Source organism: Cetorhinus maximus, chromosome 31 (genome assembly GCF_964194155.1).
Source record: "Cetorhinus maximus chromosome 31, sCetMax3.hap1.1, whole genome shotgun sequence".
Lineage (NCBI taxonomy): Eukaryota > Metazoa > Chordata > Chondrichthyes > Lamniformes > Cetorhinidae > Cetorhinus > Cetorhinus maximus.
The window spans coordinates 20,219,212-20,242,456 of record NC_135909.1 but is presented as its reverse complement, the minus strand read 5'-3'; the positions used below and the strand labels follow the sequence as shown (position 1 = coordinate 20,242,456).

Genomic DNA, 23,245 nt, shown 5'->3' with positions numbered 1-23,245 from the left:
ATCCTTTATGAAACCCTGTCAGCAGCCGCAGAAAGTCCCATTTACATCGTTCTGCAAACGGACGGTATATTGTAGATATTTATGACAGACAAAACTGAACATTTTTACCAGCGTTGAGACTGAAGGTTGCTGCACAACCGGGGCTGATAGGAAATGAACTGATCGATTGTGGAAACCAAACTTGACCAGAACTGGAGACTGAAGCATTTGCTTCTATTCTCTCTCTCTCCAAAACCAGGGAAAGGGGGGAAATATTAACGCGTCTTAAAACAAAGCGCCGAGGGTAATCGGCAAGTCATTAATTGATGAGACATTATTAACCTGACTCAATAATTGAACGAGGGTTAAATCTACATCACCGGGAATCGCTGTGATTGAAACAAAAAGTAACAATTAGATAATTCAAAATTCTCAACAGTAAAAATCATAATTTTAGAAGTGGAGCAATCGTATAGCTTTTTCAGAGAGATTGTGGGTGGCTCTTAAAAGAGCCGTTGTGTTTCAGGTGTTGTTTGGTCCATTGCCGGGTTTTACTTGGAGCTGGTGTACTTGGTGACCGCCTTTGTCCCTTCCGACACGGCGTGCTTGGCCAGTTCCCCGGGCAGCAGCAGGCGCACGGCGGTCTGGATCTCCCGGGAGCTGATGGTGCTGCGCTTGTTGTAATGGGCCAGGCGGGAAGCCTCACCCGCGATGCGCTCGAAAATGTCGCTCACGAACGAGTTCATGATGCTCATGGCCTTGGAGGAGATGCCGGTGTCGGGGTGAACCTGCTTCATCACTTTGTAGATGTAGATGGAGTAACTCTCCTTCCTCGACTTTCGCCGCTTCTTGCCGCCCTTTCCTGACGGTTTACTCACCGCTTTCTTGGCGCCCTTCTTAGCAACTGGTTTCTTCTTCTCATCAACCATCTTCAATCTCAATTTCAGACACAGAAATAAACCAAACCCCTTCCGTCCGCTCATTATATAGACAGTATGACAGATATATGCTAATGAGGAATGGGGGAGACAATGATTCTGATTGGACATATTTAAAACTAAACACGTCATCTGTTTTTGTGATTTTCCGAATGGATAGATCAATGAACCAATCATATTTAGCTTTCTCCACCAATCATTAGCATCCTTTCTACAATCAGGAAATACATTTTACAAAGACCGTCTCCAGCCGGAGTTTCTCAGTGTGTAAAGATACACCGGGAAATGTCGCCTGGCTGTCGGTGCGAGGGACTGTACAGGAATGTGGGTTCATTCAGGGATTTTGAGGCTCTGGTAATGTGCGTGATTTACTCACTGTCTGATGCTGTGTGTGAGTGTGGGGTTCCTTCACTGTTTGGAAGGCTGTGGTACAGTGTGCGAGGCCTGGATTTATTCTGTGTCTGTGACTTGATGGGACCATGTCTCAATGTTGGATTCATTTGATATCCTGAGGCTCATTGTGCATCTGTCCGTTATTGATGCGTGTAAATGAAATCATTCGCTTCTTGGGACTACACGCCAGTCCGAAATTAAATCAGTATGTGTTTCTCTCCGCCACGAAAATTATTGGATTTATTCTGTACCTGTCAGTCTCTGTAACTGTATGTCAATGAATTTTTTTATTTGTCAGTCTCTGGCATTGTAGGTCAGAGTTGTATTGATTCGATGTCTTTCATTCTGTGTTACTATCTCTGAGTCTGAACTTCTCATTCACTGTCAATGTCTGATAATGTGTGTGAATGTGAGATTAACTCTGTACCTGTCAACATCCGTTTGCTGAATGGGAGTGTTAAATTCAGCCTGTATCGGTCAGTCTCTGGTACTGATTCAGAGTGTGTGATTCATTCTCAACAGGCCCATCTGTTGCAATTTTTGACAGAAGTAATCCCACTGTCACTTACAGCACCAAAGACTGTTAAATGTAGAATTTGCCTCAATGGATAGTACTGGATCTGAGTGGGATCAATTCTCTCTCAATCAGTGGTACTGTATGGGATCTTGCAATTCATTTTGTTTCTGTTGGACTCTGGTACCCTGTGTAAGCGTTGATGCCATTTTGTAACTCAGTGCCTGATGTCTTCAGAAATCAAGGATTCATTTTGTCTCTATCAGTCCTTGGCTCTGAGATTCCTCTGTGTTTCTTTGTCTGTGGCATTGTGTGAATGTCAGATTCATTCTGTATCTCTACATCTCTGAGACAATTTGAGATTCATCCTGTATCTATCAGTCAATGTGCTTTGTGTGATGTGGGATTCATTCTGTATCTGTCACTCTCTGACACTGTGGTGAATGTGGGATTTTTTTTTTATATATGTCTTTCAATCTCCAGTACATTGTGAATGTGGAATTCATTCTGTATCTGATAGTCTCTGCCATGGTGTGCATGCTGGGATTCATTCTGTGTTAGTCTCTTTTTTACCATGCATGTATTAGTCTTCATACTCTATGTCTCAGTGTCGGGTATTGTGTAAGATTTGCTGAGTAGTCTCTGGTGCTGTATTTTTTTTTATACATGTGATGTGGGCTTCGGTGGCTGGGCCAGCATTTATTGCCCATCCCTTGTTGCCCTTGAGAAGGTGGTGGTGAGCTGCCTTCTTGAACCGTTGCAGTCCATGTGTTGTGGGTGCACCCACAGTGCAGTTAGGAAGGGAGTTCCAGGATTCTGACCCAGCAACAGTGAAGGAAGAGCGATATAATTCCAATTCAGGATGGTGAGTGACGTGACTGTATGTGAGAGAGACAGTTATTGTCTACTTCTCAGCCTTTGATGCTGCATGTGAATCTGGGATTGATTGTGTATCTGTATGTAATTTTTATCTCAGGAATGGTGTTCAAAATGCTAAGTTCAAATATTTAGGAAAGTAGATTTATCATCCCCATCCTTACCTGATTTGGTTTATATTGGATCCTAGGACCAAGCACAGCAATGAAGTTGACTCTGAACTGCCATCTACAATTGCTGAGTAAACCACTCAGTTGTATTCAAAAAGGCAGCACACCACTAGTTACCCCATGGGCCCATATCGCATGAATGAATAAAAAAACCTCACATCTCCTACAGTAATGAGTTATCACTAACATTCTAGATGATTGTCAGAATTGGGCCTACCTGAAAATATCTCCACTTCAGAGTTAAGTTCACATTTTCAAATCAGGCTGACTATCTTTATTTTTAATCGAACAGTCTTATCAAGTGGCCTTTATATGCATAAATGTTAAAAAGTGTCAGAATTATCAACTGCTCTTTAGACCTGTAATTATCTGACCTTGTGATGTGAGTGAGGAGATTCCCCACTGGGTCATGCAAAACAGGAATCTGGATGGAAATTAATTCCAATGCCTGGAAATCAGGTAGAATACAAGTCTGAATTACTGATTTACATCCTCAGTAGATCAGGCTTCTTGCAGGTAAGTATGAATTTGCAAAGTTGTGTTTAAAACCAAACAAACCACGGTAGATTCCTCCTCATTTGCTAAGGTAAATCCAATGAAAGCAGTTATACTTCAGCCAGAGAATTGAGGTGAGTACCAGACAATGCTCAGGGCAACTAAACCTGCGATCAGGGAGTGTAAAGGATAAGGAAGAAGAAGATGGCAGATAAGTGAATCCCAATTTGGAGTTATTCATATTGCAGTTGAAACCTCATCAGTAATAAGCGTTGCCTTAGAATAGCTGTGTCTATTAACCTTGGGAAAGGATGGATGTTGAGTGGATATGGTCGATGTCTATAAAGAGAAGCAATTGTGTGCATGTAAATAAATAATTTGAGCTCATTGGACAAGAGAGAAATAGAAAAAGAACAGAAGGAATATTAAACAGGCCTGTGGGGAAGAATATGTCAGTGGGTGCAGCTCAGCTGCTCTCGCAGAGAGCTAGCACAGATACTATGGGCCGAATGGCCTCGCTCTGCTGTATCAATTGCGAGATTCTGTTCTATGTATTATGAGTCTAAGTCTGACCTATGTTTAACGTAAAATGTGGTTCAACTGGAGTTAATGGAGCTGCGGGTATTAATATGTATTTAGGTTCTCCTTTTGTTTTGGTAATACAGGGCCTTGCAATCTGAGGTGGGTGTGTAATTATGCTCAGCGATTTGCAAAGTTCCCACACAGGAGTTTATTACACAAAATTAGAACTTGTGATTGGGGATCATACATTAGCATGGATCAAGGATTAGTTAATGGACAGAAAACAGTGTAGGAATAAACAGGGCACTTTTGGATTGGTTGTCTCTAACTTGCTCTTGATAATACACGGTCATCAGTTACTTACAATAAATATTGATGACTTAGACGGATACTGAATGGAACATATTCAAGTTTGTTGATGACACAACATTAGGTGGAAAATTAATCTGTGAGGAGGACACAAAATTGCTGCTAAGGCATTCAGACAGGTTGTCTGAGTTGGAAGAACATGGCAGATAGAATACAATATGGTGGTGTGAGTGTGCCCAGTTTGTAGGGAGAAAAAGAACATGTGTGAATGTGAGAGACTGGAACATGTTTGCACTCAGAGGGAGCTGGGTGTCTGTGCACATGAATTACAGAAAGTTAATCTGCAGGTACAGTAAGCAGATAGGAAGGGAAGTGTTATGTTCATGTTTGTTCCAATGGATTGGATAATAGGATTGAAAAATCTTCCAATTATGCAGGACACTAGTGAGACTACACCTAGAGTACTGTGTGCAGTTTGGTCTCCTTACATAAGGAAGGGCATGGTTGCTCTAGAGGGAGGGCAATAACTGTTCACTAGATTGGTTCCTGTGACAAGTGGATTTTTTTATGAGGAGATAGGGTAGACTAGCTCTATATTCCCTGGAGTTTAGAAGAATGAGCGGTGATCTAAATGAAACATTTTAAACTGTTAAGCGGCTTTTTAGGGTATATGCTGAGAAAACGGTTCTCCTGGCTCTAGAATCTAGAACATGTGGTCACCATCTCAGATCACAGCATTGGCCATTTTGGAATGATATGAGGAGAAATTTATTCACTGAAAGTGTTGGCAATCTCTGGAATTCTCCACCCCAGAGAGATTTGGAAGCTCAGCCATTGAGTATGATCCTGACAGTGGTCAATAGGTTTCAGATACTAGGGACATAAGGAGAGCGCGGCAAAGTGGAGTTGAGGGAGAACATCAGTCTTAATGAATGATGGAGTAGGTTGAATGGCCAAAAACCCAACCCCAGCTTCTATTTCTGAAGGTTTTATGCATCAGTCCATCTATTCTGCTCGATGTGAGATTCAGGTTCATTCTGTACCTGTCAGCCTCTGGTACTATATATAAAGGTGGGAGCAATTTTGTGTCTGTCAGCACCTCGCACAGGATGTGAATATGTGATTCAATCTGTATCTGTGATTTATTCTAAATTTGCCATTCTATTAGTATTCAATTTGAATATGTCATTTGTATCTGTCAGCATTCGGTACTGTACATGTAAGAGATTCATTCCATATCTCTCGGACTTTGTAACGTGTGACTGTGGAATTTACTCCATATTTACCGCTTCGTGATACTGTGAGTGTTTTCTCCTAATGTAACTGCCAGTCTTTGGTAATTGGTGTCTGATTATGTAACTGTGAAGCTTTGGTCTGTTTGTAAGGCATTTTTTCTGTATCGATCAGGATCTGGTACAGAATGAGCGTTTGGGACTCAACCTGAAATTTTCAGTGGTACTGGAAATTAATTTTCTACCTGTTAGTCTCTGCTAGTGTTTCTGTGTGGGAGTGTGTCTGAATGGGGATGTGCTTGTCTATGTGTGTTTGTATGTGTAACTAATTCTGTATCACTCAGCCTCTGGTACTGAGTTTACATGTAGGACTCTGGCTGTATTTGTCAGTCACTGGTGATGCGTGTGACTGTGAATGGCGTTTTATTTCTAAAGCGGTCAGAATATTGTACAGGGTTTGAGTGTGGGATTATACTAATATAGTTCAGTGGTCCTGAGTGCAAATATGGGAATCATTCTGAAACTCCCATTCTTTAAGAGTGTGTGTGTGTGTGTGTGTGTGTTTGTGACTGAGTGTTTGTGTTTGATGTGAGTTTGTGACTATCTTTTACTGTCAGTGCTACTTTATGTCTGTCTCAGATAAATGGAATATTATTCAGACTCAGGAATTTTGAGTGTAGTATTTAGTATGTATCTGCCAGTTTCTGGTACTGGACATGTCATTGATAATCATTCTGAATCTGTCAGTCTCTGCTTCTCTGACACTGTGGGATTCATTACATAACCTTCAGTTTCTGTGACTGTTTACAAGTCATGTTGAAATTTCAGAACAGAAACAGGCCACTGATGCTGTACGTTTTAATAAATAATTGTGCGTTTGACCTAGTATTAAATCCCTTTGTGGGTGAACACACTTGTGAAAGCTCAAGTATCTTTGGATCTAACACTCCATTTCTGTGTAAGTGTAACTCACTTTGTAATAAACAAATTGATACATTTTCATTAAAGCAGCCTGTGAGAATTTTAAACTTGCCTGTTGTGCTCAGTTTGCTCTGTGAGACAGAATACAATATCTGCCATTCTGATACTCTGAGCTTTTCAGGCTGGAATGTGGTCTCTATCTCAGTCTGTACTAATCAAATTGTTATTGTACCTTGAGGTTAATGGTCTAGGTGAGTTTCAAACTGGAATCTGAGTTTGCAGCTGAGGTTATACTATATTTCAATGGCATTTCAACACTCCACCCTGCTCTCGTGCCCACATGTCCCACCTTGGCCTGCTGCTTTGTTCCAGTGAAGCTCAACACAATCTGAAGGAACAGCACTTCATCTTCCGACTAGGCACTTTACAGCCTTCCGGGCTGAACATGGAGTTCAACAATTTTAGATCATGAACTCTCTCCTCCATCCCCACCTCCTTTCCAATCCCCCTTTTTTCCAATAATTTATATAGATTTTTCTTTTCCCACCTATTTCCATTATTTTTAAATGTATTTCCATCCATTGTTTTATCTCTACCTTTTAGCCTATTTCGATCCCTTCCCCCCACCCCACCCCTCTAGGGCTATCTGTACCTTGCTCGTCCTGCTTTCTACCCTTAATGTCACCTATTACCACATTCCTTAGATAATATCACCACCTTCAACACCTCTTTGCCTTTTGTCTATGACACCTTTTGGCTATCTCCACCTATCACTGGCCCTCTATCCAGCTTTACTTGTCCCACACCCCCTCAACCAGCTTCTCTTTCACTCTTATCTATTTTTCCTTAGTTCTGTTGAAGAGTCGTACGGACTCGAAATGTTAACCGTGTTCCTCTCTGCAGATGCTGTCAGACCTGCTGAGTTTTTCCAGGTATTTTTATTTTTGTTTTGGATTTCCAGCATCCGCAGTTTTTTGCTTTTATCCAAGGCCTTTCTGTTGTTTGCAGGCCCTTAAGGCTGTGCAAGGTTCATCTGGTAACCTTCTACTGCCAATGTGCTTGGAGATTTTAAGTAATTCATTCCCTTTCAACAAGTTCTTACTGTACCCCTAGTATCCCCCTAATAATTACTGTATCCCTTTATTTCCCCCTAACATCCCCATTAGCACATCCTTTAGATAATATCACTACCATCAACACCCCTTTATCCGTTTGTCTATGACATCTTGTGGCAATCTCTTCTTGGCCTCCCCCTATCACTGGCCCCCTATCGAGCTCTACCTGTCTCACCCCCTCAACCATTTACATTCCATCTCATTTCTATATTTTTCAGTTCTGATGAAGGGTCATACGGACTCGAAACGTCAACTGTATCCCTCTCCGCAGATGCTGTCAGACCTGCTGAGTTTTTCCAGGTATTTTTGTTTTTGTTCTAGATTTCCAGCATCCGCAGTATTTTGCTTTTATCAGAAATGTTCATTGTTGCTTTGTGGAGAGAAAGCAGCAATGATTTTCAATAACAGCTTCTTGCCTTTCTGTCTCCCTCCTCCCAGGAGGCTGCTGTTTGTTCCCTTCCCCCGGGAGCGGGATCTCTCCATTGGCGGCTGTTTGAAACCATCTTCTTCCAGTCCCAGGCAGAGCTGGGGGAGAGCAGCGCATCACTGCCTTTAACAAACACTTGGATCTGCACTGAGCAGCTGGGACCTACAGGACTCACTGTGCAAGAGCTGGAAAGTGACGTGAGGCTGGAGCAAACTATTTGGGGGCTGGTGTCGACACGATGGGCCGAATGTCCTCGTTCTGTGCCAGAAATTTTCAATATTTGTGTTTCCGGAACTTGTGCAGCATTCTGCGCATGCGCGCTGCCCTCCCCAGCACTGCCTGTGAGTGGAAGAAGATGGTTTAAAACAGCCGCTAATGCAGAGACACAGTTTAAACAGCGGCTGTTTGCTTTCACTTGAACGGTTAGTCCATGGGAGCGGCAAATAGAAATCTGACCTACACAATAGTCCCTGCTCCGTCACTCAGTCCCACTCCTGGAGCAGTGGATTGTTTCTGGATGGCAGGAAATTGTTGTAACAGGAACAAAGTCCCTGGTGTTTAGCAGCTGAGTGCTGCAGGACTGCAGTGGATTCAGACACTGACTCTGTTCGTCTTACCTTTTTTATTCATTCACGGGATGTGGGCTTCACTGGCTGTGCCAGCATTTATTGCCCATCCCGAGTTGCCCTTGGGAAGGTGGTGGTGAGCTGCCTTCTTGAACCACTGACTTTGCGGTTGTTCGGAATGATTATTAATTTAATAATTGTTTTGGTTTCTTTGTATCTTCGACCTCACCTCTTCTTAAATTATAATAAACATTTTTTCTTTCGATAGGCAAATACTTGAAAGCAGCAGAATAAATGTCGTGATTCGACAACACAAGGGGAAGTGCAGTCAGCTCCTCACACACAGTAAGTACAGTGTCACTCACAGGGAGCCGAGGTGGCCAAGAGGTTAACTTGGTGGAGTTCTGATCCATTGTACTCTGCAAACAGAGGCACCAGATCCAATTTTAGTTTATGGTTCACTAGGCTGGTTGGTGAAGATTTAATTTAAATTGGCAGGGGGTTGGTCATCAACTTACAGCAGAACCAGAAAGTAATAAGGACAGAAAGGAGGGAGAGTGATGGATAATACTGGAGAAGGGAGCAATGCCATATTCGACAGGGGCAGTTTAAGAAGCCCTATGAGGAATGCAAAGACCAGTTTACAATGCATCTATGTAAACACACAGTGTGAAAAATGAGACTGATGAGCTTGATGGACAAACGGCAATGTGGGAATATGATGCAGTGGCAATGAACGAAATGGGGTTTAAAAAGAGGGAGGACTGGGTGCTGAGTATTTAGAAATATGGATTCAGAAAAAGATCGAGAAGCAAAAAGCGGAGGTGATGGTGGCAGCATTGATCAGGGAATCAGTCTTAGCTGCAATTATATTATTACCAGATAAAACTGAAAAATATAAACTCAGATTCTAGTTTGAAACTCACCCACATTATTAAACTAAGGGATACTGTATTAAAATGATTAATACAGATTGAGATACAAATCACAGAACAATCCGAAAAACCCAGTGTCAGACTGATAGATGTTGTATTAATTCTATCACTGCAAACTGAGCTCAACAGCCAAGTTTAAAATTCTCACTCAGAAACAGATTGAATGACACAGCGTTAATTTGATTAGTAGAAACTGAGTTACACTGGCATAACAATGGAGTTTCACAATAAAAAAATTACACAAAACGGGATTTCATATAAGGCCAAACTTGCAATTATTCCATTAAACCAAGAATATCAATTGCTTATTCCTGTACTGTTATTTCAACATGAAATGAATCTAGACTGGTAAACAATCCAAAAGACTGCAGGTGATGTCATGAATCCCACACTGTCACAGGGTAGCAGAGACTGACAGATTCAGAATCATTATTGAGCAGATGTCCATTACCAGACACTGACAGATGCAGACTGTTACTACACTCACCCACAATACCTGAGCCCACATGACACTAATCAATCTGACACACACATACGGTATCAATGAAAGTCAGAAATTATCACAAATACACATGGAATGACACAGACACAGAGACGATTAAAGAACGCTACTTACAGTCTGATTTTCAGATTTGCACACAAGATGACTGAACTGTCTTAACATAATCTAGATAATCCCACGTTCAGACCCAGTAGCACTCCTGACAGAAACATAAATTCCACATTCATATGCAGCACCAGGGTTTGACAGAAGTATAATCAAGCGCACCTAAACTTGCATGCACATGCACATCCGCACAGTATTACTGTCATAGCACACAATGAGGTTCAGCCCTTTGAGTCTACATCAGGCCTTCAAATGAGTAAAACATCTAGTGTCATTTCCAACAACCCGGCACATTCTTCCTTTTCAGATAATAATCCAATTCTCTCCTGACTACCTTGATTGCATCTGCCTCTAGCAGTGTCAGGACCCACATGTGAGATTTTAACCACTCGCTGCATGAAAACGTTTCTCCAAAAAGTATCCATTGCTTTTGTCAATTACCTTAAATCTGTGCTCTCTAGTCTTTGTCCCATCCAGTAGTTGGAACAGTTTTTCTCAATCTGGTGTGTCCAGACTCATCATAATTTTGAATACCTCTATCCTGTCCTCTCAATCTTCACTCCTCTGAGGAAAATGGCCACTACTTCATCAACTAAGTAACTGAAGTTCCTTATTCTTCACAATGTGGCTCACTTACACATGCTAGAGGCTACATATATTCACGTGCAGGGCCCTGTTATCTGCAGGCAAAAGGAACACGTCCATTGTGCCTACCTTGAATTAAACAACAACATTCAGGACAATAGTTTCCCAGTGAATTCTTCATGGCAACACCTCGAACAATTGGAATCAACTTGACAACCAATCAGCACCCCTTTTCTCATGCAGTAAAACTTCTTCCTCCTTTGACTTATTTTAACTCTCATTTTTTTGTTTATTTCTCTTTTTTTCTATGTCCCTCCTAGAAACATAGAAAATAGAAGCAGGAGTAGACCATTCGGCCCTTCGAGTCTGCTCCACCATTCATCATGATCATGGCTGATCATCGAGCTCAATAGCCTGCTCCCGTTTTCTCCCCATATCCTTTCATCCCTTTCACCCCAAGAGCTATATCTAACTCCTTCTTGAAAACATACATCTCCTGCCTATCCCACTCAAATAATCTATCCACATTGTACAGGATTGGTTGCCTTCACAGACATCAATCATTTCCACTGAAAATGAATGCTTCCCAGGGTTAATTGTCTCAGCCAATGCTGATTACTAATGGGGTTTCAGCCACAATAGGGATAACACAGCATCAGCTTCAGTCTGCAAAACTGTTACAAAGCAGCTTTATAAACCGTCAGTTTTATCATGGGATCCACCCCACTGCAGTCAGCTCCCATTCTCTTCTCTTTTACCCTTTACATTCTATGATAGCAAATATGGTTGCCCTCAGCTGTGTCTGTTCCCTATTCCAATCCTCCTACTGAAGTATACCTGCTTTTATTTGATTACTCTTCTGAAATGAGTAATTAACTAGTTTGGTTCCAGTTTAATATGTTTCCTTCTTTTAAATCTAGGGAGCTACTGCTGTTTGCTTGGTTTAAAACATCATTTTTCAAATTCACACTTCCAGTGAGAAGCCTGATCTGTCCAGGATGTAAATGACACACACGCTCTACCTGATTTCCAACCATTGAATTCAATTTGCATCCAGACTTCCATTTTGCACTATTCATTAGTGAGACTCCTCATTCACATCATGAGGTCAGATGAAAAGTTTAAAGTTCAGTTGATAAGTCTGACACGTTTAAACATTTATATGTATCAATGCCGCTTGATAAGACTGACAATCTTTTGTTGTATTGTTGAAAAGAAGGAAAGGAACATGAATATTTGAATTTAAAACTGGAGTGGTGAAATTTTCAGACTGGTGGCTGTCGTAGATGTGAGCTTTCTTGTATTAAATCACCGGATGTGGTCCCATTCCTAATTGCCCTGGAGAAAGTATTAGTGAGCGGCCTTCTTGAATAGAACAGAATGGTTTGCTTGGACATTGTAGATGGCAGTTCAGGGATAAGCTGATAACTGAGGATTGTTCTGAGATCACATATAAACCAGACTGGGTAAGGATTTGGATGGTAGTTTTACTTCCTAAAAGGTTTAAGATGTTAACTCATTTCCAACACCATGCCTGAGATAACTATTGAGTATAGATACACAATTAATACCAGAGTCACAAGTAACATCAAAGATTGAGAGCGACAGAATAAACTCCACATCCACAAAGAACTGGACACTGTGAAGTACCCAACAAATCCAACACGTTTCCAGGCACTGACACATACAGAATGAAGTCCAAGGCACTCACAGCACCAGAGATACACAGAAACAGAATAAATCACACACTCACCGACAGTGCCAGAGATAGACAACTGCAGAATGAATCCCATGTCTCACACAGTGGAACTGACTGATAGGTACAGAATGAACCTCAAACAGTCCCAGAGATGTAATCTGAAAGAATCTGAAATTCACACGGTACCACAAACTTACACACACACAAAACATTCATGAACACATGTTCAGAACTGAGGTTTGATAGAGACGAATGAATCCCACAATTGTGCACAGCATCAGGAATTGAGAGTTACAGAATGAATGTAACACTCAGACAGAGTCCAGGGGCCTGACAGAGCCAAAATCAATCTTATTCTCACTTACAGTATAGCCACATGGCAGAATTAATCCAACTTTCACAAACATACTACCGATTTACAGAATGAACCACTGACAGAATTAACCCCACGTTCACATGTGGTATCAAAGACTGACAGAATGAATCATGCTTTCACATACAGTACCACTGCTGGACAGAATTAATCCCACTCTCATCTGCCGTACCACAGATGGGCAGAACTAATCCCATTCATACATACAGTACCAAACAGAGTACAGCTGATCTAGCTGGCTAAAGAATTGAGTTTGGTGAGGGGGGAGATGTAAGTGTTAATTTCGTTCTTAAATTTTGCTCTTAAAATCTAATCTAGTCTGTAATTAGCAGTAACTGGAAAGTACTGTGTAAACGGGCTAAATTCTTTCTTTCAGTTTAGACAGAGCAAGCTCACTCTCAGCTGTCGGAGTTGAGTAGTTAATTAGCTAACTGGTTCAATCTGGTAAACGTTAACTGTGTTCCTCTCCACAGATGCTATCAGACCTGCTGAGTTATTATACCTGCCAGGTATTTTTGTTTGTTTTTGTTTTCAATCTGGTTACTGTTGACCCAGTTGAGTTTACTATAAATTCAGGGTTCTTTAGTGCAGCCAAGGTAAACTGAGTGCAGCTGAGCTAACTGAGTGAAGACTTGGAGTTTGGTGGGATGGGAGTTCGGTGAAGGGTGGGGGGGAGCAAAGCAGGTAATTGTTCCCTTCTTCTATCCTTCTCACCCCATAGGAATTGGTTCTTGCTCTAATACAGGGAAAGGAGCTAGCTGTTTGATGAATATCCAGTACGTGTGTAAGGTCGATTCTATCCCTAAGGTTGAAAATAGTACACAAACTTGTGGTAAAGTAAATAAAATATATAAGAAAGTAACATAAATAACTGAATAACATAAATAACTGAATAACATAATTAAGTAATTATTTAAAACACATTAAGGATGGCATGATAGGTGACGTGTCCAAGCTGCAGCATGTGAGAACTCCTGGATAACATTCCGATCCAGACGAAATGTCTACAGTAAATGTTCGCGGCTGGAGGAAATTCAGCTCAGATTCATTGAGCTGCAGACTCTGTGACACATCAGCGAGAGAGGAAGTTTCCTTGATGCTTTATACCAGGAGGCAGTCACACATCTTAGAGTAGGGCCTTCTGATTTGGTCAGGGACAGGAGGGTGTGACTGCGAATGAGGCAGGACCCAGAGGGCAGGAGTGTGAGCCTCTGCAATGGTCCAATAGGTTTGATGTTCTCCCAGCTTGTTTGGATGAGGGCAGTAGCTGCAGGGTAGATGAGCAAACTGACCACGGCACCATGGTTTAGGAAGCCATTCAAGTTGGGAGAACAAAAAGGAATGTAGTGGTAGTATGGGGCAGTATATTGAGTGGGATTGGCACTGTTCTCTGTAGCAAAGAGCGAGAGTTCAGACGGCTCTGTTGCCTACCTGGTGCCAGGGTTTGGGACATCTGTTCAGGGCTGGAAAGCAACTTTCAGTGGGAGGCAGAGGATCCAGTGATCATGGTCCATGTAGGTATCAACAACATGGGCAGGATGAGGAAGGAAGCTCTGCATAGTCAGTATGAGGAGCTAGGCACAAAATTAAGCAGCAGAACCTCAAAGGATTATTACCTGAGCCATGTTCAAACTGGCATATGACAAATAAGATTAGAGAAATGAATGCAAGACTCAAGGACTGGTGTGGGAGAAGTGGGTTCCAGTTTATGGGCCACTGGCACCAGTTTTGGGTGTTCTTTCAGATTTTTCTGTACCGTTGGGATGGTCTACACCTGAACTGTGCTGGGGCTGGTGTCCTCACAAGCTGCATAACTAGGGAAGTAGAGAGGGTTTTAAACTGAATAGTGGAAAGGATCACATTTTCAAAGAGTAGACACAAGGCAAGAAAGAAAGGTATTAATATGGGAAATGATAAACAGACCATGACAGGAAGGGAGAAATAGCATAAATCTAAGAGTAAATCAGCAGATAAGCCTCGTAGCTACAGAATAAAAGGACAAAACTAAAGGCTCTGTATCAAAACACATGTAGCATTTGAAACGTAACAAATTATCTGATAATATATATAAATAAGAATGATCTGATAGCCATCAGAGAGGCACGGCTACAGGGTGACATAGTTTGGGACCTGAATATTGAAGGGTACGTGATATTTAGGAATGAAATATGTCAGAAAAATGTGTAGGGGTGGCTCTGTTAATTAATGATGGTATTAGCACATTAGAGAGGGATGACCTAAATTCAGAAAACCAGGATGTTTCAGGTTTGGGTTGCGACGTGAAATGACAAAGGCAAGAAGTCACTTGTGGGCCAGGTGACTATTTAACTGCACGGTAGAACAGAGCATAAAAGAGGAGATCATGGGAGCTTGTCAGACAGGTACAGCAATAATGATGGGGGATTTCAATCTACATATCGACTGGGAAAATCAGATGGACAAACGTAACATAGAGTGCTTTTGGGATACTTTCTTAAAATAGCACATTCTGGAGCCAAGCAGAGAGCAGGATATTCGAGACCTGGTATTGAGCTACAAGACAGGATTAATTGAAAGCCTCATAGTGAAGGTACCTCTAGGTAACAGCGTTCATAATATGATTGAATTTTACACTCATTTTGGATGGAGAAATGAGTGCACCCATGATGAGTATTTTCAACTTAAATGAGGGCATGAAAGCAGAGCTAGCTAAAGTGAACCTCACCCCCACATTCCCGTCTGCCCCCGATAGCCTTTCACCCCCTTGCTAATGGACAATCCATGCAGCTCTACCATTAAAATATTCAAAGACTCTGCGTCCACTGCCTTTTGAGGAAGAGAGTTCCAAGACTCACTGCGCTCAGAGAAATAAATTCTCCTCATCAATGTCTTAAATGAGTGACCCCTTATTTTTAAACAATGACCCCCTAGTTCTAGCTTCTCCCACAAGAGGAAACATCATCTCCACATCCATCCTGTTAAGACTCCTCAGGGTCTTAAAGGTTTCAATCTAATCCCCTCTTACTCTTCTAAATTCCAGTCACAAAGATAGGCTAACCGGTCCAATCTTTCTTCATAAGACAACCGACCCATTCCTGGTATTAGGCTAATAAATATTCCCTGAACTGCTTCAAACACATTTAAATCAAAAACAGAATTACCTGGAAAAACTCAGCAGGTCTGGCAGCATCGGCGGAGAAGAAAAGAGTTGACGTTTCGAGTCCTCATGACCCTTCAGCAGAACTGAGTATAGTTAGGAGAGGGGTGAAATATAAGCTGGTTTAAGTTTGGGGGTGGGGGGGTGGTGGTGGAAAGAGAAGTTGAGGGGGGGTGATGGTGGTTGTAGGGACAAGCAAGCAGTGATGGGAGCAGATAATCAAAAGATGTCACAGACAAAAGGATCAAAGAGGTGTTGAAGTTGGTGATATTATCTAAGAAAATGTGCTAATTAAGAATGGATGGCAGGAAACTCAAGGTACAGCTCTAGTGGGGGTGGAGTGGAAAGACTGACAAGGTATTAGTTGTAGAAAGGCTAACTGGCCTTTAGCTTTCTAATTTCTGTCTCCCTCCCTTTTTGAATGAAAGAGTTACGTTCGCTATTTTCCAATCTAATTGAACCTTCCCCATATCTGGGGATTTTGAAAATTAAAACAAATGCACCAACAATCTCACTAGCCACTTCTTTTAAGAATTTGGGGTGAAATCCATCCAGATCTGGGGATTTCACAGCCCGACGCCCCAACAATTTTCTTAATACCACTTCCCTGGTGATTGTAATTTTCCACGAGTTCCTCCCTCCCTTCCATTTCCTGATTTACAGCTTTTTCCAGGGTATTACTTGTGTCGTCTATGGTGAAGACTGAAGCACGATACCTGTTTAGTTCATCCGCCATCTCCCTATTTTGCATTTTCAATTCCCAAAATGCTCTTTCTATAGGACTAATTCATTTCTTATTTAAACATCTACATAACCTCCCTTTGGAATTGTTGGTTCTGATTGGAATGCAAGTATTTTGTGTATTCTGAAATATCCCTTTAAATATCTGCCACTGCCTATCCCTCGGCCATGATCTTATTGAATGGCGGAACAGGCTCGAGCTGCTGAGGGGCCTACTCCTGCTCCTGGTCCGTATGTTCATATCTATTTTAGTACCACCGACTGAAAGAATCAATCCCACTCTCACATACAGCATCACCGAATGACTGAATTAATCCCACTCTCACACACAGCACCACCGATTGAAAGAATTAATCCCACTCTCACACACAGCACCACTGAATGACTGAATTAATCTCACTCTCACACACAGCACCACCGAATGACTGAATTAATCTCACTCTCATACACAGCACCACCGAATGACTGAATTAATCCCACTCTCACACACAGCACCACCGAGTAATTGAAATAATCCCACTCTCACAGACAGTATCACTCATAGAATTAATCCCACAGTCACATACAGTATCACTGACTGACTGAAGTAATCTCACATTCAGCACTAAAGACAAACAGATGCAGAATATGTTCAAAAGATTCCCAGATATTGACAATGACTCACATTCCCATTCGATACCAGAAACTGACAGATACAGACTGAATTACACACTCACATTGCGGATCAGATGTTGGCTTGTCCAGCATGAATCTCACACTCATACTCAGTCCCAGCCTCTGAGAGTGAATGAGAAATGCACAGTCGGATACTAACAGAGGTTGAAAGATATACAATCAATGCCACACTGATCTACAGTGTCAGAGACTGAGAAACACGGTGTGAATCTCATTTGTAGTTCAATAAACTGACAGGTACAGAATAAATCCTGCACTCACATATTTAAGCCGCAGGTGACAGATACGGAGTTCAGCCAAAATAGCATATATTCCCAAATTGAGAATGGATCCCCCGCTCACTCACATGCATCCTGAAGTGACAAACGCACAATGAGTCTTAAACACTCCCAAAGACAGATACAGAATAAATTCTACACTCACATGGCGTACCACAGCCTCAACCCCCTACCACTCACACACACACATACTCACACAATATCCCAGTGAATAATTCGCACACGTTACAAGAGTTCCAGGAGGAATCCCGCATTCCCGTTCAGTCCCTCTGTGGAGAAGGGCCCCTCGCACGGACAACCAGACGACAATTCCCGGTGTATCTTCCCAAACTGGGACTGGAGAGAATCCTGATAAAATTTCTTTCCTGATTGTAGTCAAAGGGCTAATGAGGGTGGAGAAGTCGAAATTTGATTGGTGTCTTTAAATATGCAATCAGAGAAAAGTATAAAATAAGTGGCTGTTGTACTTTTTTAAATGTCCAATCAGAATCATTGTTTCCCCATTCCTCATTAGCATAGGTCTGTCAGACTGTCTATTTAATCGGCGCTCGGAAGGGGTTTGTTTTATTCTGTGTCTGAAAGTGAAGATGGTTGATGAGAAGAAACCAGCTCCTAAGAAGGGAGGCAAGAAAGCCTTAAAGAAACCGGTAGTGAAGGGCGGCAAGAAGCGGCGAAAGTCGAGGAAGGAGAGTTACGCCATCTACATCTACAAAGTGATGAAGCAGGTTCACCCCGACACCGGCATCTCCTCCAAGGCCATGAGCATCATGAACTCGTTCGTGAGCGATATTTTCGAGCGCATCGCGGGTGAGGCTTCCCGCCTGGCCCATTACAACAAGCGCAGCACCATCAGCTCCCGGGAGATCCAGACCGCCGTGCGCCTGCTGCTGCCCGGGGAACTGGCCAAGCACGCCGTGTCGGAAGGGACAAAGGCGGTGACCAAGTACACCAGCGCCAAGTAAAACCCCCGAACTGACTGAAAAACACATTCACAACACAACGGCTCTTTTAAGAGCCACTCACAATCTCTCTGAAAAAGCTATATGATTTCATTACTACTAATTTATGATTTTACTATGAAGCATTTAGAATTGTGAAATTGTTATTTTGATCACGTTTCAGTCACAGATTCACAGCAATGTAAATTTAACACTCGTTCAATTGTTGGGCCTCGTTAATGATGCCCCATAAATTAATGTCTTGCCGCTCACCCTCTGCGCTTTGTTTTAAGACGCGTCATATTCGACCCCTTTCCCTGGTTTTGGAGAGAGAGCGAATAGAACGCAAATTCTTCAGGTTCCAATTCGGTTCAAGTTTGGCCTCAATAATCGATCAGTTAATTTCCTATAAGCACCGGTTGTGTAGCAACCTTCAGTCTCAACGCTGGCAAATTTACTCCAAGTATGTTCAATTTTGGCTGTCACAAATATCTACAATATAACGTCTATCAGCAGAACGATGTAAATGGCACTTTCAGCCGGCTGCTAAGAAGGTTTCATGACGGATCGAGATTACCTCGAATTGATGCCGGATTCTTAAAGCGACTCTGAAATTTAAAATGGATAAAATGTGAAATAGTCCCATCAGGGAAGGACATTTGTAAAACTTTGTCGTCAGACTGTGTTCACTATTAACTGGTATTCTATATGAAATTTATTTCTTGTTTTATAAATATTTCCGCGGTAATTTCGACGTCGAATAAAAAAATAGATTGCGTAAATTTGCGCCGTTATTTTCGACTTGTTTTCAGTTACACATAAACCCAGACAGAAAATCAGAAACTGAAATATACAAAAAACTGCAGTCCGGGGAAAGAGAGAGAGAGATGAAGTGAATGTAACATTCGAATACTAAATACTGAATAACCATTTCCAATTAGGACTCGAAACGTCAACTTTCTTCCTCTCCGATGAGCTTTGCCAGGTATTTTTGTTTTAGTTTCAGATTTCCAGCATCAGCAGTATTTTGCTTTTATACATTTAGTACTATGTTCGATCCGTTCTTTTTTGGCTTATTTTTTTACAAATTTGGCGGGCTTTTAAAATTTGAAAACAAAGAACGGTTGGAATCTCAAAATTTGGCGCTGGATTTTCCGCCCTCACTCCGTGGAGTCTCCGGGTTGGTGAGTTCAGTAGATAACTGATTGGTGATGTGAACAAAATTATGTGACGCTCCACAAAATGACCAATCAGCAAACGCCCGCAGCACCATTCCTCCCGAAGCTATAAGAGAAGCGAATGCGAGCGCATTTCCTCATTCACTGTGAAAGTGTTTTTGAGATTGTGAAATGTCTGGAAGAGGAAAGACCGGCGGTAAAGCTCGATCCAAGGCCAGATCTCGCTCCTCCCGGGCTGGACTGCAGTTCCCGGTGGGCCGTGTTCACAGGCTCCTGAGAAAGGGCAACTATGCTGAGCGTGTGGGTGCCGGAGCCCCGGTCTATCTGGCTGCTGTGCTCGAGTATCTGACGGCTGAAATCCTCGAGCTGGCTGGTAACGCGGCCCGGGACAACAAGAAGACCCGCATCATCCCCAGACACCTGCAGCTGGCCGTCCGCAACGACGAGGAGCTCAACAAGCTGCTGGGAGGGGTGACCATCGCTCAGGGCGGGGTGCTGCCTAATATCCAGGCCGTGCTGCTGCCCAAGAAAACCAGCGCCGCTGCGGCCTCGAAGACCAAGTGAAGCGGCCATTCTTTAATCTAATAACCCAAAGGCTCTTTCCAGAGCCACCCACAGAGTCTGTGAAAGGGTGAACTATTGACTACCGCTACGTGCCGAATTTCAGTAATGGTGAAGCGTTTCTAATGATCCGCAACTTCAACCAACTCGTATCAAAAGAGAAATTACATTTCCATCCGAGTGGTTCGGGACTGGAATGCACTCTCTGGAAGTAGTGGACGCAGGTTCAATGGAGGCATTCAAGAGGGTATTTGCTGATTATTTGAATATAAACAACGTGCAGGGATGGGGCGGGGGGAAAGCTTTCGGTCATAACACTCTTTTGGACAGCAGATGCAGGCACCGAAGGGCCGAATGGCCTCCCGTGCTGTGCAAATTGGTTGATTCAGTGATAAATCTGTGCACCGGAGGGATACACGTTTGTTGCTCAGGGCGTTGCCTTTATTGACATCATGAGCACTGACTTGTAACCCGCAGCTCACTCTTTGTCCGGGATTTATGTCTGCTCGCAGTATTTAATACATTATCAGTGCCGCATTTATTGGAAGTATCCTAGAGCACTAAGGTGACCACATTCCCAATTTTATGCTTAAATTAAGACACCATTTGCGCTACAACTTACAACTGCATTGTCTGTGATTATCAACCCCAAAAGAGGTTTGTAGACAAAAAATAAACTGATGGAAGGAGGTAAATGGTAACTTCGCGATGTCTAAGTGCTGGAGTGGTCAACAGGAGATCACAGCTTTCATTTGCCGATTTAGTGGCTCTTAAAAGAGCCTTTGTTGTACTTGGTGCTGAAGCCGGGTTTTAGGCGCGTTCCCCGCGGATGCGGCGGGCCAGCTGGATGTCTTTGGGCATGATGGTGACTCGCTTGGCGTGGATGGCGCACAGGTTGGTGTCCTCAAAGAGCCCCACCAGGTAAGCCTCGCTGGCCTCCTGCAGAGCCATGACGGCCGAGCTCTGGAAGCGCAGGTCTGTCTTGAAGTCCTGAGCGATCTCTCGCACCAGGCGCTGGAAGGGCAGTTTGCGGATGAGCAGCTCGGTGGATTTCTGGTAGCGGCGGATCTCCCTCAGAGCCACAGTGCCGGGTCTGTAGCGATGAGGCTTCTTCACGCCGCCTGTTGCTGGAGCGCTCTTCCGGGCCGCTTTGGTAGCCAGCTGTTTGCGGGGAGCTTTCCCTCCGGTCGATTTGCGGGCTGTCTGCTTGGTCCTGGCCATTTTCTCAACAGATTCACCACAATGTCAGCTGCAAGAACTATTAAGATAAACTGCACTGCAACTCGCCTTTTTAAACTCTGTGAGGAACCGCCCCGAACAGTAATTGGCTGCAGCCTTACGCCCAGGCAGTTTTATCCAATATCTAACCAATGAACTAATCCCTGGCTGAGTTGCCAGGTCTCCATTGGTCGAGTAGTTTTTAATCGCTCATTTCAAAAATTCCGCCTTTATTTCCAGCCGTTTACCGCCTCGACATCAGAAGACTTTGTTCCTTCATTTCTTAAAATTAAAAATACCATTTTTACTGCAAATCATTATTCCCTAACCCGAATGAAATTCCTGTTCATTTAACCTATTCCGACAATTTTTAAACCCGGCATCATCCTGGTGAACCTGCACATTTTTGGACAGAAACACCAGTCTGTTGTTTGAACTGTGTAAAGTCAGTGCTGGATTTCGCAGGCAAAAATTGAAGGACTGTCCATTGCTCCCTACAGCACAACCGACCCTTAAAATCGCCGCTCGCTTAGAAGTCTGGAGTGGGTAATGAAATGGAACCGGTGCTGGGGGCTTCACACCCCTTCCCATTGCCCTCATTCTGGGCAGTTCATGACTATAAAGAGGGGGGAAAGGGATAATAAACTACGATTAAATCGAGTTACTTAGTCCATCCCCCAGAACCCCGGAACAAATCAGGCACTAAAATAAATGAAAAATACTGCACATGCTGGAAATCTGAACTAAAAACAGAAAATGCTGGAAACCTCCGTAGGTCTCACAGAATCTGTGGATAGAAAAGAGTTAGCGTTTCTAGTCCGTTTCACTCTTCGTTAGAGCTCTCTTTTCTGTTTCAGACACTAACATTCCCGATCACAGCCAATCCCAATTCCTGTTCCCAGGTCTCTGCTCTCTCTGTGAGGTGGTGAGTGGCTCTGAGAAGAGCCTTTGTTGTGTGTTCGGTAGAAAGGGTCGAGTTGTTTAGCCGCCGAATCCATAGAGAGTGCGGCCCTGGCGTTTCAGAGCGTACACCACATCCATGGCAGTGACCGTCTTGCGCTTGGCGTGTTCAGTGTAGGTGACCGCATCCCTGATCACATTCTCCAAGAAAACCTTCAGCACCCCGCGAGTCTCCTCGTAGATCAAACCCGAGATCCGCTTGACACCGCCACGGCGAGCCAGGCGGCGGATTGCTGGTTTGGTGATGCCCTGGATATTATCACGAAGCACTTTGCGGTGCCGCTTTGCTCCGCCTTTCCCCAATCCTTTACCTCCTTTCCCTCTGCCAGACATGATGATTCTTCACTCAGATCGCTGCAGAATATGAGACACGAGCTGCTTCACGTTCCTCTTTTAAAGTGCCCGCCCCGAACTGACTGAAAAACGCCGTTTGAGAGCAGGGAGGGGAGGAGACAAAGTGAAGATTAAACAGAGAGCGGGAGGGAGGAGAGAGCCGGAGTGACAGACAGAGAAAGAACAGCCCCTGATCTTTCAGCTCCTCCTCCAGTTTCTGCAACCGCCAATTTCAACCCGTTTATTACCAATGGAACCGAGACACAAACCCGGACAGACCCGGGCTTCACAGTCAGGAGTTTCAGCAAACCCGGAGCTTTGAAATATGCTCTCGTTATAATTAACAGTCAGTAATATTCCGACCTAAACACAGTCTATTCTAAAACAGGAATCATCCTCAGTAACATCACCATCCTCATACACACACGGTTCCAGCATTTTACAAGCTGTTTGGGGGAATCTCGGGTTAAAATTGATGTTGTAAAGAGGCCTTTACCCACCAGTGTGCCACCGCCACACGTCCACTCGCACCCAACGCCCCTTGCCCCCCGCGCCGACACAGGTTCGGAGA

General features: G+C 43.2%; 3 protein-coding genes and 1 long non-coding RNA gene across 4 annotated transcripts in view; 2 read left to right on the top strand and 2 right to left on the bottom strand.

The window, feature by feature from the left end:
- LOC144670314 (histone H2B-like) overlaps window positions 1–23,245 on the top strand; it is a 1,149,071-nt gene that overhangs the window by 592,794 nt on the left and 533,032 nt on the right. The gene's annotated exons all lie outside the window — the stretch shown is intronic.
- LOC144670321 (uncharacterized) overlaps window positions 1–23,245 on the bottom strand; it is a 132,024-nt gene that overhangs the window by 105,370 nt on the left and 3,409 nt on the right. The gene's annotated exons all lie outside the window — the stretch shown is intronic.
- Window positions 531–964, bottom strand: LOC144670363 (histone H2B-like). Its single transcript, XM_078532841.1, has one exon. It carries the CDS (start codon window positions 960–962, stop codon window positions 531–533), a length of 432 nt encoding a protein of 143 aa, XP_078388967.1. The 5' UTR covers window positions 963–964.
- Window positions 8,267–19,197, top strand: LOC144670348 (histone H2B-like). Its single transcript, XM_078532825.1, has 3 exons — window positions 8,267–8,313; window positions 8,726–8,802; window positions 18,006–19,197. The coding sequence occupies exons 1-3, from the start codon at window positions 8,267–8,269 to the stop codon at window positions 18,446–18,448; spliced, it is 567 nt and encodes a 188-aa protein (XP_078388951.1). The 3' UTR covers window positions 18,449–19,197.

What these genes read in the sequence shown, in the direction of transcription:
- LOC144670363 (XM_078532841.1), bottom strand. Translation starts at nt 962, where the DNA reads ATGAGCGGACGGAAGGGGTTTGGTTTATTTCTGTGTCTGAAATTGAGA.
- LOC144670348 (XM_078532825.1), top strand. Translation starts at nt 8,267, where the DNA reads ATGCAGAGACACAGTTTAAACAGCGGCTGTTTGCTTTCACTTGAACG. An exon ending in TGTTTGCTTTCACTTGAACG is followed by an intron (nt 8,314 to 8,725) that starts GTTAGTCCATGG and finishes TTCTTTCGATAG; the next exon opens with GCAAATACTTGAAAGCAGCA. An exon ending in CAGTCAGCTCCTCACACACA is followed by an intron (nt 8,803 to 18,005) that starts GTAAGTACAGTG and finishes TCATTAGCATAG; the next exon opens with GTCTGTCAGACTGTCTATTT.